Source organism: Orycteropus afer, unplaced genomic scaffold (genome assembly GCF_000298275.1).
Source record: "Orycteropus afer afer isolate SDZICR_OR568_19922 unplaced genomic scaffold, OryAfe1.0 scaffold00021, whole genome shotgun sequence".
In the NCBI taxonomy this organism is placed as follows: Eukaryota; Metazoa; Chordata; class Mammalia; order Tubulidentata; family Orycteropodidae; genus Orycteropus; species Orycteropus afer.
In genome coordinates this window covers 8,440,530-8,457,992 of record NW_006921608.1, presented here as the reverse complement: position 1 = coordinate 8,457,992, position 17,463 = coordinate 8,440,530, and the positions used below count along the sequence as shown (strand labels likewise).

Here is a 17,463-nt window from a genome sequence, read left to right as displayed (position 1 = left end):
TAGCTCTATTTTCCTGCCTTTATGCTGTCTTGCTTTTTGGATTATTGTGAACAAGTAAAATAGCCTTTCTTTTTTAATATCTCTCTTTCCTTATCTACCAAATGAGTATAATAGCAACTACCTCCTAGGATTTTAAGGAATATCATAAACTTGAAAGTTATGGAAAAAATATAAAGAATTATATAAGAAATGAGATACTGTGATTAATAGATATGATTAGCAATAAACAGTGTTTTCCTATATGGTACAAAATAAATGTCTGAAGATGGTGTTTAAATATTAGAACCTGGTATAGATTCCCAAAGTGTGAACTAAATAATCAATTCAGTGCATTATAGCATACTTCTATCTTGCTGTGTTTATTCTTTTAAGAAATCGTAAAGTCAACTTGGCTAATATTTTGTGGACTTTTGTGAGATTTAATTATTTTGGAAAAGTCACAATTACTTGCACAGATGATTTTTTTACTAATACTAGTATAAAGGAGCCCTGGTGGCACATTGGTTAGGCACTCGTCTGCTAACCAAAAGTTCCGCAGTTTGAACCCACCAGCCCTTCGCAGTAGAAAGATGTGTGCTTCCATAACAACTGGAAACCCTACGAAGCAGTTCTACTCTGTCCTACATAGGGTTAGTAATGATTTGGAATTGACTCCACGGCAGTGGAGGTATAATAAATAGTCAAATTTTTGGAGTGTGGTTATTTTTATGCGATGTGAAGGGTAAAACCTGAAATTTTTTGACTCTCAGATATGTTTACAATCATTCAGAGTATACAAGCACACATATGTTCTTTTACAATCAGTCTTAATTCCTTTATGCTGAATACATTTTAAAAATCTGATTGAATGTTTTCTAACACTTTACATTCTTTTTATGTATTGTAGCATTTTGACAAAATTAATGTATTCATTACATTGAAGTATTTAATTTAGATAAATATTGTTATGGAAAAGTTGTACTTAAGGGATAGTTGTATGTGTTTGTTTTACTTTTGGTCTTTTAGTTCCAGCGTGTTGTCCTTTTGGTTTTGTTTTATTGCTTTTTTCTTTAATTTTGCTTACCAGAGCCAAAGCCTTAGTAGAAGAACAACGCCTTTTGTTCCTAGGGTTCAGGTAAAGGCCTTGTCTGCCTGATAGAAACTACAGTTGTGTTTTTACCCTTATTTGTATGTTTTTGGAAAATGCGTAGTAGGAAAACATTTTTTTGGTATGTGCTCCAAACCATATTATTGACTTTCAAATCATTATAAGAGCCAGCTTGTAAAATTCTGCATGAGGATTAAAATACTGAATAAAAATTTAAAGAGACAAATTTTGTTAGTGACTTTATGTGATGAAATGAACACTCAAACTCATGGGTTTCACAGTGACATTTAATGTAGATATGTGGATTCCACTTCCTTATGTCATGTTTACAGAAATAGCTATTCCATGCTGCTGATATTTTCCTTTCTTATATGACGTTTTCTGTCTCTTTAAATCATTCATTATATCACTTACCATTTACATTCTCTTGCATTTTCCAAGCAACAACTCCTTGAGGAGACTGGCAAATATATTTGTACCTTATCTAAAATATGAATTTTGTGTATATTATATACAAGATTCAACTTCTGTAAAGTATATTACTTTGAAAGAACAAAATAGCAATCCAAATAAAATGTATTGGGTTTATTCTGTTTCCATGTTGTCACGGTAATTCCATTTAACTTTACTGTAATACTTGGGTACAAGTTGTTTGCCTCTTTTCATTATGAAACCCCTATATGGTTAAGTAATATAAATATAGCTCCCAATGTAAATACAGTTGTTTTAAGAAAAAGTAGTACTATGCTTTCCTTGCTTTGCTGCATGGGTTTCTTTTTTTCTATTTTGTTGATTTTGATAATGCTAATTTTGTTTAAATTTTAAAAATTAAATTTCTTCTGCATAATATTATACAGCATAAAACACTTACCTCTACTATTTATGTTTTGCTTAGGAAAATTGAAAATGATTACATGGTAAAGTTGAAATGATAATTATATTAAAACAACTAAAATGATATCAAGATGTTAATATTAAGAAAATTGAGATATAACAAAAAGTATGCCGAGTCTCGGACTGTGAAGATGCATTTATCATATTTTGGGGAATCAGCAGATATATTTTAATAATTCATTTAAAAAGCGCAAATAAGAATTTTAGAAATGTGATAAAATAACAAATAATAGAATTCATTTTTGTTAATGTGAAATGGATATCTATCAAAAACTTCAATGTAAGTCCTCTATAATGGAATAAAAATCAGAGCTATTGATCAAATGCTCAGTATAAGACAACTTATTTTTAAAAATATCATTTTGATCAGTAAAATTAAAATGTACCCATTTCCTACCTGAGATATTTTTATAACTGCATATTTGTGAAGTATAATTTAATATTCTGTCAAGTATAAAGGCCATAAGCCTAATAATCTGTTTTTATAAGAAACAGATCATATTAATAAGTCATATTTTTGGTTTCCATGGCATAAGAAAATCTGAAATGAATACTTGAGACATTTATCTCCAGTGTTCAGTTCTAATGGTTTTAAGGGAGCAGAAGAGTGTTGCTTATGTAGCTCATGAATATTTAGTCTCCATCCCTCAAAAGGTTTTTACAGAGGAAATAATTTTCTACAGTAATTATGAACTTTATTCTGATAATGAAAGTGATTATTATTTATATGCTTCTTAAATGTAAAGTTTATTGAAATAATTTTTTTTTAGCCTTTTGTAATCTTTTCCATTTATGGTACTTAGTGTCCCAATTCTCAGAGAAGTTTATTTAATATCATGGAAGAAGTAAAGTCCTAAACTCTTTTATTACTTTAAAAATAGAGACTGTCATACGATCTTGTTTTGGTCACACATATTCAAGGAACCGTAGAGCTCCCTAACATGTCTATTTCATCTCACATAAAATGAGACACCCCTCATTTCTGTGTTTTCCCCTCATGCTTTTTGCCAGAAAAATAGTTTAGTCTTTCATTTTTCTCTTATACTAATCTAGATCTATGTTCTAACATGTTAGACAAGCAAACACATGAAGTGTTTCTTTCAAATAATAAGAAATTTGTTTTTCTTTCACAAGGTACTTATCCCTTAGTCCTAAAGCAGTGGTTCTCAACCTTTAGTGCCCGAGAGAATCATCTGGAGGAGCTGTTAAAATGCAATCCATTCTGATTCAGTAGGTGAAGGTGGACCCTGAGAATCTGTCGTTTTTTGTTAACTAAGCCAGGTGGTACTGATGTAGGGGTTTGTGAACCTCGTTTTGAAAAACATCTGTCTCGGGTCTCTTTGTTCTTAGCAGATGTATTAGAAATTTTTTTTTAGTTAACGCAATACCTGTGCTGAGCATTAGAACTTAAGGGAACATAAAGATTAGTAATTATGATTTTTAAAGTTTGGATATTTTTTCACTATTATTCCGATAAAAGGGCTAACTCCATTTGGCAAAAAAGAAAGAAAGGAAAAAGAAATGGATATAAATAATTTTATGTAGACATCGGTCTTTTCTGAGCCATGTCCTCCTCTTCAGACTCAAAAACCTCCTTTTCTAGGATATGCAGTGAGGGACTCAGCAAAGCCATGTTGGACTTGGAACTGAGCTACCAATGTTTAATGGCTAGCCGAGATTGTTTCTCACTGTCATTCCTAAATTCCAAATTTTCAACTCAACTTCAGATTCAGGGTAGTGATCACAAGTGTACTAAGCCCTGAACCACATTATCACAGATCTCAAAATAGTAGAATTAACTGGCTAAGTGTGAAAGTAGAGACAAGAGTGTGTGAGGAGTGGGGCCACTGTTACAGGAATTCAGCAGCTGCCTGCTAACTATGGCACAGGGAAATGATTTACATTTTCTCCTATCACATTTCAAAATGCGCTCTATTGTTCTAAGCATTTGATACTTTGCTTCACCAAAAAAAAAACAAACAAACAAACAAACAAAACTTTATGCCTATATAAGAAAAATTTATACAAGATACATTTATTTTAAATTTAAGTATAGAGTGCAGGAGTCTATTGACTAAAGCTACTAGGAATGACCCCTTCCTTATAATCTTTGAAATGTCTTTTGCTATGGAATAATAAAACATTTGCTTAAAAATTCCCTATGTATGCTATGTAAATTTGGATCTGCTCATTCATTTTGAGTACTTATTCTAAACTCAGTAATCAAGATGAACAGCAGTGATTCTCATATAAAGAAAAATATAGAGCATTCATTGCATATAATGCCCTTAGTTATGATTTTATATTCATTTATTATTATGTGCATGTTAACAAGCAATCAAATTAGGATAAACAAAAAGCCCAAGAGACTGATCAATCAAACCAAACTATCTGAATTGACTCTTCTATTCATTGAAGTTATTATAGCATATCCTTTTATTTTAACTAACCACAATTTACTAAGTGAAATTTAAATTCTGTGCTAATATTAGTGTAAAACATTGGGAAAGAGTTTGGAAATGTAAACATTATCATATAACAGTAAATATTTTAGTTGATAAATTAACATTTTTGCTTTTCAGATAAAACTGTGGTTTGACAAGGTTGGTCACCAATTAATAGTTACAATTTTGGGAGCAAAAGATCTCCCTTCCAGGGAAGATGGGAGGCCAAGGAATCCTTACGTTAAAATTTACTTTCTTCCAGACAGAAGGTAAGGATATGAAGCAAAAATAAATATTCTTGGAAATATGTGGGGAAATGCTAATACTGGTGGCTATTTCAAATCTGTCTTATTTATATTTCTATAGCATGATAGTCAAATACTTTTGAAGTTTTATATAAACACAAAATCTTTTAAGATTCAAAATATGTGACAGTAAGTAGTTTAATGATTGTTGTGTTTGATGTTATGTTCCTTGTTTAAACATATCAAATGTTTATTGTATATATTGTTTTATATGTATGCATCTGTGGATTATTATTTGAAAAATGTGAATAATTATCAAAATAATTTGTTATGTGCCATTGTTATGTGCCATTGAGTCGGACCCGACTCATAGCAACCCCTGCTTGGGTTTCCAAGGCAATATCACTACAGAAGTAGATTGTCCTATCTTCCTTCCGAGGAGTGGCTGGTGGGTTTGAACCGCCAGCCTTCTGATAAGCAGTCAAGTGCCTTAGGCACTGTGCTACCAGAGCTCCTATGCCCTTTTAAATCAAATACATTTTAACAAAAACTACAGAAGCAAAAAACTAGAAATAATACTAAAAGGGACTCATCATATTCCACTGCACTTTTTCCCTCATCTTACCAAGATGTTATTCTGTATATTCTATAAAAGTAGCACATGTGCTTTGTTTTCTATCACTCCATATCACCAAGGAAACTTTTATACTGGACTCTAAACCAACTTCTTCAACTATCATTTGTTTTATGTCCATTCTAATCAATATAAAGGACATTGTTCTGTCCTGAAGTAAATAGAGAAATTAGATTGGAGAAAAAATATAACAAAAGTTCTCTAACTACTCTTTATTTCAAACACATAAAAAATAAGGGACTATTCTGATGGCATAGTGGTTAAAGCATTTCACTGCCAACCAAAAGGTCAGGGTTCAAACCCACCAGCTGCTCCCACAGGAGAAAGATGAGGCATCTGCTTCTGTAAAGAGTTATAGTCTTGGAAACCCAATGGGGCAGTTCTACTCTGTCCTGTAGGGTCGGTCTGAATTGCAATCGACTTGATGGCAGTGGGGATTTTTTTAATTATTTATAGGTGTCATGAAAAATAAGGACGTAATGGCACCAATTACCCTTTTCCTAGCTGTTCTTTATCCCTGACTTCCTGGAGGGTGTTCTCAAGGTCTGGCCGTTTTTTTCTTAAGTCCTAAGTGACTGGCCACAGATGTGATCTTAAATCATATTTGACTACTTATGGATCTTCATTCTCAGGTCCTTAGTTCAAATAAAAAGTCATAAGCATTGAGTGCTAGAGTATCATCTGAACAGTAATACAGAAAAGAAAAGAATGAATGGAAGGAAATAGACAGTAGTAGCAAAGACCTTACATTTTATTTGGATGCATATTTTGAAGTGAATTCCTCAAGATGTGTCAAGGTGTCACAGTATCTAGGCGTTAGAAACTGTTTGCTATAAAATTTTATCTTAGAAACTTTGCTTGAAAAAAGTTGTTCTCTAGCAACTTAAGTTGTCTTTTGCAGAAGGACACACTTGGAACTGTAAGAGAGAAAGGGGATGTTCTGTAACTGTTGTTAGTTGCCATTCAGTTGATTCTGTTAAGTTTAGCCTAAACTTCCATTGGATGACAGATGTCACAGCCAAAGTACCCAACCATCTTAGTCAGTTAAGTCACATGTCTTCTTAGAGCACGTATGGCTTTTTAGTCTTAGCATCCTTGGAAAGCGTGGTAGAAATCTGCAGAAAATGCTGCATTCCCATATATGTTTCTATGCACACACATAACTAAATTTTAGTTCGATCACTCAAACCTTTGAAGAGAAATAATTATTTTTAAAAGAAATGATAAAAGTTTCCAAAATCACTGAATTTCTTTATGAACTAGATATTATTGTGTAGTTTTATATTCTTTTACCTAATCCCATCCCTGCTTTCTGAGCACATATTATGGGACCAAATGAAAGTGAGGCTCCCACTAACTATTCCTTTACATTCCACATGTCTTATTTTTACCTTTTTTTCAAAATAAAGTACGTGAGAATTACTTGCATATTTATTCTTAGTTTATTTCTCAACTGAGTTTCCTTGTTTAATATCAGGAATTTGAAGAATATTTAGGCGAATTATGTAGCTTACTTTGTTGATGGGGTTGTGCCAGTGTTTTGTTTTTAACAGAGAAAAGTATTCTTTGGTTAGCTCAAGTCATCATCTCAAAATATGGTGCTGAGACAAATTTTGCATACAAATAAAGGGTTATTTGTGCTGTGCTTTTGATATGAATTATTCCATGTTTCTGGACAAGTTTTCTGGAACAAAAACTACATGAACAGTTAAACATGAGAAAATATTTGATAGCTTTTTATCGGTAAGAATTCCCAGAGAGGAAAGTGAGACTACATAGAAGAGATCAAGTTTAGCCTGTCAGTTAAGCAATTCAAAAAATTATTACTTTGTACTCTAAAAAAAACCTGAGCATATTGTGTATTCTTTTTTATATCTTGAAGTAAATTTGGTTACTAGTCAAAATATATTTCTTTTTGTTTTGTTTTGATTAAAAGCATCAACTTCACATTCTTTTATGAAGTTAAATTAAATAGAGACCTAGATTTTGAGTGAGCAGATCAAATGTACAGGTAATATACAAAATTAAATATATGTGTTCTGGAAATAGATGAAAGCTTTGGATTACTCAAGTCAAACATTTTATGATAAACATTAAACCCTAACTCTAGTAGGAGCAACAGTGTCATAGTGCCCTGATTCAGACCCCTACCTCTTCCTTAGTTTTCTCTCCTTCCTAAACCATCCTGTGCTGAGAGAATTTATGAGTGAACAGTGGTCCAATTAGAGTTCATTGTCTGTGTGCTTCTTACTTCAAACAAGGCCCCCCTAGCCAAGAGTCTGCAGTGATACCCAGTAGACTTCATCAATCTAGTTTTGCCACTAAGGGGCAGATGGCTTAAATTTTCCTTCTTAGATGATTACATTTATTCCATTTAGCCATTGATCCTCCCTCATAAGTTAGTGACCTTCAAAACAGAATGGATGGAGCCTAGAGGATGTTTGGGCAATGCATAAGGATTCAGTAAGGGATATTTTATTTATCTCATTTTTAATTTGTTTTTGTATATTTCCCTGCGTACATGATATATTAATACTTAGTATAGTAATACATGCATATTCAGGAATATTCAGTGATAAAAATGTGCAATTAAAATATGTTTCCAACCCACATTATAGTGGCTATCTCACACAGGAGTGATTTTACAGTGTTTTTAAAGGTATGATATATGTTAAAAATACAGGTCTATTTCTTGTGTGTCATAAAGTAACTTGATAAAATGTGAATCATAATTGCTTGTTAGCTAAATTATAGAGATATGAAATTGTGACCATCACAATTTACTGGACCGTTTGTAGAATACAATTTCTGTAATTTAACTGTATAGTGTATGCAGTATTACTGTCTAATCACCATTTTAACTATTTGAAATAGAGCAATATTGGAAATGAATAAATTTTAAAAATTTAGAGTTAATATTCCCCCTGTCAGATTTTATTTAGATGTTGAGAAAGATTTTAGTTTTCAATGATTTATAAGGAGTAATTTCAGACTTGCTCATATATTGCTACTATGAAGACACTTACAAATGATAATATAATTATATGCCTTATAAATTTTAATACTTATTTTAAAGGTTATAATTCTTGTAATTTTATGGAAAATTTCTAAAACTTTGACTTCTCTCCTGAGAAATTTTAAGTAAATAAAGTTTAGTATAAAACTTAAAGATTGATATATAAGTTCATACATTGCTTTAATTTTTTTTTCATAGTGATAAAAACAAGAGAAGAACTAAAACAGTAAAGAAAATGTTGGAACCCAAATGGAACCAAACATTCATTTATTCTCCAGTCCATCGAAGAGAGTTTCGAGAACGAATGCTAGAGATTACCCTTTGGGATCAAGCTCGAGTTCGAGAGGAAGAAAGTGAATTCTTAGGAGAGGTATCTCGAATTATTTTCAGGCTTAGATTATGCATGCCATCCTGAATACTTTTGTTTATATGACTAGCAGTAAAATTTTATATTTTAAGTATCTGAAAAATAAGCATACTTATTTTAATGGGAAGAATTTAGCTACTGCTTTAAAGCAAAACTTATTGATGCCATACAAAACATAGAAATCTCAATATTGAATATTAAAAATAACTTTATATATCACAAATATAAATTTATATTGTTTATATTGTTGTGTACAATATTGTATTTTTACATTTATAATATTTGTTGTATGTTAGTTTACTGAACCAAAAGAAAACAAACCAAACTCACTGCCGTTGAGTCAATTCTGACTCTTAGCAACTTTGTAGGGCAGAGCAGAACTGCCCCATAGGGTTTCTGAGACTATAAATCTTTACAGAAGCAGATTTTCAAATGTTTCTCCTGTGGTGCAGCTAGTAGGTTTGAACTGTTGTCCTTTTGTTAGCAGTTGAGTGCTTTAACCACTCTGCCCCCAGAGCTCTTTACTGAACCAAAACTGGACCACTTTTAGTTTAAACATTTATTCATGGACTATTTTTATTTTTTGTTATTGTTCTTGAAAATACACAGTAGAATATATACCAGTTCAACAATTTCTACATATACAATTCAGTAACGTTGATTATATTCTTCAATTTGTACAACCATTCTCATCCTCCTTTTCCTTATCTCTCCTCCCTCTTTAATATAAACTCACTCCTCCCTTAGTGTGTCCTATCTAATCTTTCAAGGTGAGATATTATTGTCAACTTTATCCCATATAAACCAAACTCACTGTTATTGAAATGTTCCCAACTCACAGTGACCCCCATTGGGTTTCCGAGGTGGTAAATCTTTACAGAAGTAGATAGCCAAGTCTTCCTTCCACAGAGTGGCTGGTGGGTTTCAACCAGCAATCTTCTGGTTAGCAGTCAAATGCCTTAGGCGCTATGCCACCAGAGCTCCGTTTTATCTCATATAGATAGTTCAAAGAGTTTAAAGCGCAAGGCAGACAATCTTTACTAATTGAGCTAATAAGCTATTGTTTGACTTAAAGAAGACTTCAGGGGTTAATTTTGGTTTAAGATTTAAAGATTATCTCAGGGCAATAGTTTTGGGAGTCCAGCCAGTCTCAGTGGCTCCAGAGAGGCTGGACGCCATGAGAATTTGAAATGCTGTTCAGAATTTTTTCCCTTTTGAGCAGGATTTTTCTGTCTTTGATCAAAATATTCACTAATAGTAACCAGTCATCATCCAATTTATTCAAGGATTATTTTTTAAGCCCTAAAATGGGCCAAATACAGGATTGAGGCTCCAAAGGTGAATAAGACATATTACTTCCTTCAAGGAATTTTCTGTCTACTGGGGATTTGGACAAGTAGATAGATGATTATAATATATCGTAGTAAATGCTATAATGGTAAAATGTAAGAGGAATGCATACTGTGCATGCAGGGGAGAGGAGGTGGTCCAGGCAAGGCTCCATAAAGAAAGTGGAAATGCTAAATAAAGGGGAATGGAATTCTTGCAGAGAGAGTAGCAGTACATCCAATGAGAAGGAATCTTGAAGTGGTAAGAAATGAGACTTGAGGGTTAAATTGAGTGCAGTTCACGTCCGTTAACATATCATGTCAAGAAGTTTGTACTTTATCCTGTGGATAGTGGGAACTAATGATGTGTTTGAAGAAGAAAGTAGCTTGATTGCATTTGTACTTGATAAAAATATTTCCATTATAATGTGGAGAATGAATTGGAGAGAAGCAACTGTTAGCAAAAGTTACTTGCTTTCAACCGTTTTCAGTGTGGTTGGTTTTCCTGAATAAATTAAATGGTAATCTCAAGGGAAAAACAACAAGCTGTAAAAATGATGAACTGAATATTTAAGGAAATCAAGAGTGAAAAGCTTAGAGCCTATAACCAGTAGGGAAGAAGAGTAATACAGTTGTTAGGAGCAGAGATTCTGGAACCAGTTGTGTCGGTCTGTATTGCTAATACTAGTACTTTCTAATCGTCTGTCCTTGACTGAGTTATTTAACTTGTCTGTGCTTCCATTTCCTCTTAACCAACTAGGAATGATAATAGTATGTGCTTGAATAATTTCTTTAGAAAAATCAGCACAAGGCCAGTTCCTGTGAGGTAGAGGTTAAAGATGTCCCAGATGTCCACCTTTTCCAAGCTGCCTTGCCACTCCATCACCTTTAACATCAACTCCTCCTCCTCCCCTCAGCAATTTTCCTCGTCTTACAAAAACCAAACCAAACTCATTGCTGTTGAGTTGGACCCAACTCATACCAACACCTCTTTGGGTTTTTGAGGTAGTACCACTACGGAAGTAGATTGCCCAGTTTTCCTTCTGAGGAGTGGCTGGTGGGTTTGAACTGCCAGCCTTCTGGTCATAGGGTTCCATATTTTACTGTAACAGTCCGCAGAACTCACAAACTCCCAAGGAAACAGCTCATGGGATGGTGGTAGAGGCTGGGAGGCTGGGGGACTGCAAGTCCCACATCTGTGGGTACGTCTGGAGGACTCTCCCAATTCATGTGGTTGCAGGGGTTGGTGAACCCAAATTGGCAGGTCTGATGATGGCTGCTGTCTCAAGTCCAGGGGTGAGATGATGACAAACCAAACACAGAACCGGAGCAAGAGAGTAAACTTTCCCAGAACATTTCTATATATACCCACAAGGAAGCTAAGGGTAGTGACTTGAGTCACCCCATCCACTGAGGTGAGACTGAAGATATACATCCCACCCTAAACATGTACAGAGAATGTTGTTGTTGTTATGTGCTGTCGAGTCAAACCTGACTCATAGCGACCCCTCCTTGGGTTTTCGAGGCAGTATCACTACGGAAGTAGGATTGCCCAACCTTCCTTCCGAGGAGTGGCTGGTGGGTTTGAACCGCCAGCTGTCTGGTTAGCAGGCAAGTGTCTTAGCCACTATGCTACCAGAGCTCCCGTACAGAGAATAGGATTTACAAAACATCACAAATGGTGGTGACGTGAGTCATACCTTCCAGCAAGGCAGGACTCAAGATGCATTCCACCTTAAACAGGACTAAAAAAATAAAACCAAACTCACTGTGGTCGAATAGATCCTGACTCATAGTGACCCCTTCTTGGTTTTCTGAGGTGGTATCTCTACAGGAGTAGATTGGCCAGTCTTCCATCCGAGGAGTGACTGGTGTGTTTGAACCGCCAGCTTTCTGGTTAGCAGTCAGATGCCTTAGGCACTGTGCCACCAGAGCTCCCTAAACAGACATAGAGATTAGGATTTACAATATATCACAAAATGGAGGATGATGGCTGTTGTTGTTAGATGTCATCTCCGACTCATAGCAACTCTATCCACAGCAGACCAAACATTGCCTGATCCTGTGCCAGTTCCAGGATCCCTGCTATACTTGTGCCCACTGTTGCAGCCACTGTGTTGATCCATCTCGTTGAGGGCCTTCACCTCTTTCGTTGACCCTCCACCTTACCAAGCATGATATCTTTCTCCAGGGAATGGTTCCTTCTTATAGCATGACCAAAGTAGGTGACATGAAGTCTGGCCATTCTTGCTTCCAAGGAGCATTCTATTCTGGCTGCACTTCCTCCAGGACAGATTTGTTAGTTCTTTTAGTAGTCCGTGGTACTTTCGGCATTCTTCCCCAGCACCATAACTCAAAAGCATCAGCTCTTCTTTGGTCTTCCTTATTCATTGTCCAGCTCTCACATGCATATGAGGCGATTGAAAATACCATGGCTGTGTCAGGAGCACCTTTGTCCTCAAAGAGACATCTTTGCTCCTCAGCACTTGAAAGAGGTCTTTTGCAGCCTATTTGCCCACTGCTATATGTCATCTGATATCCTGACTGCTGCTTCCATTAGTGTTGGTTGTAGAACCAAGTAATATGAAGTCTTTGACAACTTCCATCTTTTCTCCATTTATCGTAATGCTGCTTATAGGTCCAGTTGTGAGGATTTTTGTTCTTTTTATTGAGATGTAATCCTCGGAAGGAAGGTTGGGCAATCCTACTTCCTTAGTGATACTGCCTCGGAAACCCAAGGAGGGGTCGCTATGAGTCGGGGCCGACTCGACGGCACATAACAACAACAACAACAACAACAAATCCATACTACAAACTGTAGTCTTCAATCTTCATCAGTAAGGGCTTCAAGTCATCCTCACTTTCAGCAAGTAAAGTTGTGTCATCAGGGTATCGCAGGTTGTTAATGATTCTTCCTTCAATCCTGATGCCACATTCTTCTTTATATAGTCCAGCTTCTCAGGTTATTTGCTAAGCATACAGATTGAATAAGTATGATGAAAGATACAACCTCAACACACATCTTTCCTGATTTTAAACCATTCAGTATCCCTTGCCCTGTTCAAATAACTGCTGCTTGGTCTATGTGTAAGTTCCTCATGAGCACAATTAAGTGTTTTGGAATTCCCCTTTGTTGCAGTCTTATCCATAATTTATGAGCAACTGCACAGTCAAATGCCTTTGCATAGTTGCTCAAATGCAGATAAACATTTCTAATGTTTTCTGCTTTTAACCAAGATACATCTGACATCAGCAGTGAAATCCCTTGTTTCACATCCTTTTCTGAATCCAACTTGAATCTGAGTGTTCTCTGGAGATGTACTGTCCAACCATTTTTTAATTATCTTCAGCAATATTTTGCTTCCATATGATATGAATGATATTGTTGGATGATCTCCACAATCTGTTTCATCACCTTTCTTTGGAATGGGTCTGATAATGGATCTCTTTCATTTGGTTGGCCATGTAGCTGTCTTCCACGTTTCTTAGCATAGACAACTGAAGATTTCCGACACTGCGTGCTTTTGTTGAAACATCCTGATTGGTATTCTGTCAATTCCTGGAGGCGTGTGTTTCACCAATGCTTCAATGCAACTTGGGCTTTTTCCTTCAGTGCTGCTAGTTCTTGATCACGTGTTACCTCCTGATAGAGTTGAACATTAGCCAATTCTTTTTGGTACAGTGACTCTGTATATTCTTTCCATCTTCTTTTAATGCTTCTTTCATCATTTAATATTTTGGTCATAGAATCCTTCAGCATTGCAATTTGAGGCTTGATTTTTTTTCTTCATTCTTTCAGCTTGGGAAATGCTGAGTTAATTCTTCCCTTTGGGTTTCTTAACTCCAAGTCTGCACATTTCCTTATAGTACTTTACTTTGTCTCTTGAACCACCCTTTGAGATCTGCTCAGCTCTTTTACTTCATCATTTCTTCCATTTACTTTAGCTATTCTATGTTCAAGCACAAGTTTCAGAGTCTCTTCTGACAGCCATTTATGTCTTTTCTTTCTTGCTTGCTTTTTAATGACCTTTTATATTCTTTATTATGAGGTTCTTGATGTCATCCCAAAACTCCTCTGGTCTATGACAATTAGTTCAATGTGTCAAATATATTCTACAGAAGGTCTCTAGATTCAGGTGGAATATACTTAGTGTTATACTTTGGCTCTCCTAGACTTGTTTTAATTTAATATGGCTCACCATATGACCTAGAAATTTCACTGGTAAGTATGCATTTCAAAGAACTGAAACCAGGAACACTAACAGGTAATTGAATGCCACTGCTCATTATGGCACTATTCACAATAGCTAAAAGGTAGGAAATAACCTTTTGTATCTGACTTAGAAAATACTTTCTAAATTAGAAAATGATTTAGAAATGTTGGTTATTATTATAGACCTTTTAACTATTATTTCTGTAATGGTAAATTTAACAGCCTCTAACATTAGGTGGTCAAAGGTTTATAAAATTAATGTCTTAGATATTTAAAATAATAAAATCAGTTAGAAATTATAAATATTTTTATTTATTTATTGCCTAAATATGTTGACAATTTTACATGTAATTGTTATCAATTTTGAAATAACAGCTATGTTACATTGGGAGCTCTGGTGGCATACATAGTTTCTAAGGTATTTGATTGCTAACCAGAAGGCTGGCAGTTCAAACCCACCAGCCACTCCTTGGAAGGAAGATTGGGCAATCTACTTCCGTAGAGATACCGCCTTGGAAACCCAAGGCAGGGTTGCTGAGTCAGATCCGACTCGACAGCAGTGGGGGGGTTACTGTTATATTATCATTATTGTAAGAGTAATGAGACCATTTAAAAAAATTTGTATATTGTTGGTATAATAGTCGTTTGTCTCTTGGTTTTGTAGATTTTAATTGAATTAGAAACAGCATTATTAGACGATGAACCACATTGGTACAAACTTCAGACCCATGATGTCTCTTCATTGCCACTTCCCCACCCTTCTCCATATATGCCACGTCGACAACTTCACGGAGAGAGCCCAACGAGAAGATTGCAAAGTAAGTTTTCAGTAATGATTATCATATCTTTATTGAATTTTTTCTAACCCTGCATGATAAATAGGATCAAGAATTTGAGAAGCCTTTATAGGTATTGCATGTATTCTGTTAGCATTTTCATGGCTATTGTGGAAGCTTTTAAATTGCTCAGTACCCTAAAATGATGTTATTCCTATAGCCTTCATTCATTCTCACAGTATCGAAGTGTTTTATAGCTGTATTTTGGATGCTTTGACCTCAAATGAAGAGTTATGTTTTAATCTTTCCTCTTAAAATCTGAAATATAGAAATGAAGTAGCTAATACAGTAGAGTGTTGTCATATAGGCCTGAGATGATTATTTACACCATTATTATACCAAGTGTTTTATGAATATGTAAGACAGCAAGTATAGCATACAGATTGAAATCATTGAGCTTTGGTTTTAAACTGATCTGAATGTAAATTTTGATTCTCTCTTCAGTGCTGTATGGCTTGAGAAACATCATCTCTTTATGCCTCACTTTCCTCATTTATAAAATGGAAATAATAATAATACCCTTAATAAGGGTGGTTTTTAAAGTATTTTATTAATATTGATATTTTATTGTTCTTATTCTTGTTATTATCATCTTTTCATTTACAATCCAAATTATAAAATACAATCCAAATTATAAAATAGTTTCTTAAAGAAACTCTGAGAAATATTTTTCAGATTGTAAATTGGCATTGTTGCCTTTTTGCCCCCACAACCCAGGCTCCCCTCCCCCTCTGCCCACCGATGAATCTATTATTGGAAGGAGAGGTGGACACTGGCTGCTTTGAATGATACTCATGGCATAGTTTCATCCTCATGAAGTTAGCATGTTCTAGATTCAGCAACATTTTTGTACTGAAGGACTGATTGTCTTTAACAAAATTTCAGCAGTATAAATTTATAAGCGTGAATTCACCAGACATAGGAAGTATACCTGGCAAGATAACAAATAACTAATTTTTTATATTAATCGCACCCATTTTGCTGAATAGGGACTAATTTATTTTTCAGAAGGGTGCTTGACTAGTATAAAATTAAGGTAGAGGATTGTTCCTATGAGATACTTAGTTATTCATAGGAAAGCCTAGAAAATGTCTTCACTCTTTTATAAAATACTCTATGTACCGAATGGAATTTATTTTCCCTAGATACGGTCTCTTTCTCTTGGATGACATTAATTGAACACTTTTTCTACAACATCTACATTTTTTAGCCTCGCACAGAGTAAACACTCACCCCCTCCTGTTTGCAAATGCCATACAACATTTTTTGTTGTAATAATTATGTCATTACACTGAATTTTATTCTGGCTTAATTTAAAGTGTCTGCTCTTTCTGGCTACTGTACATTCTCTTTAAATTGCGATGTATGATGATAGCTATATGAAAGCTACAGGAAGGCTATAAGAAGACTACTAATATAATTCTTTATGTACTAATTCTTACAGCTTCATGTTTATAGGCTAACTAGTCAGAGCCCTGGTTGTGCAGAGATTAAGTGCTTGGCTGCTAACCAAAAGCTGGGCTCTACTGTAGAAAGGTGAGGCAGTCTGCTTCCATAAAGATTTACATCCCTGGAAAGTCTGTAGGGAAGTTCTATTCTATCCTAAAGGGTCACAATAAGTTGGAATTCAACTTGATGGCAATGGGTTAGTGCTAGCCAGCATCCTGCTTTTTTATAGTATTGGGCATCTCTCTCCACTTATTCTAATTGTTATTTCAATAAGGGGTAGATGTGAGGATCCTCACTCCCCAGAACTCTCAAATCTATCTGTAGTTTTCATTATTTTTTTTTCCCTAGCTAATTAGGGGCAGCCAAAATGAACAACTATGAGAATAGAGTAGTTCCTAATTAGCTATGTCATAGATTCTCAAACAATGAATTTAATGTAATCAATTTTAAAGCTGTTTATATTTTTCATCCCAAAATTGGCTCTTTTGCTACTTACTCATTAATAGTACTAAATGTACCCTGGGTAATAAAATGGTTTCATGCTCTACCATTTCAGTCTTGTCACTGACTACCAACTGACCTCTAATAAAATTGTCAATATTTGAACATGAGGAGCTCTGGTGGCATAGTGCCTAAGGCATTTGACTGCTAATCAGAAGGCTGGCAGTTCAAACCCACCAGCCACTCCTCAAAAGGAAGGTTGGGCAATCTACTTCCATAGTGATACCACCTCGGAAACCTAAGGAGGGGTGACTATGAGTTGGTTTTAAGTCAACAGCAGTGCATTGTGTTGTGTTGTTGTATTTGAACATGTGGCTAAAATTAGTGTTTTACACATAAGATGTTATCATAATTTGCTAGCAATATATATGTCTTAAGATAAGTAAAAATGAGTGTATGCATAAAAGAAAGAAAGAAAAACTAGTGACTAACATTTCAGAATAGAAAGA

General features: G+C 34.9%; 1 protein-coding gene across 1 annotated transcript in view; it reads left to right on the top strand.

The window, feature by feature from the left end:
• The window catches only part of RIMS2 (regulating synaptic membrane exocytosis 2), a 726,314-nt gene that overhangs the window by 405,160 nt on the left and 303,691 nt on the right, over positions 1 to 17,463 (top strand). The window contains exons 14-16 of the mRNA XM_042783638.1: positions 4,564 to 4,694; positions 8,519 to 8,690; positions 14,893 to 15,046. Of these exons, the coding sequence (XP_042639572.1) occupies positions 4,564 to 4,694; positions 8,519 to 8,690; positions 14,893 to 15,046 (457 nt within the window). The remainder of the gene's footprint in view (positions 1 to 4,563; positions 4,695 to 8,518; positions 8,691 to 14,892; positions 15,047 to 17,463) is intronic.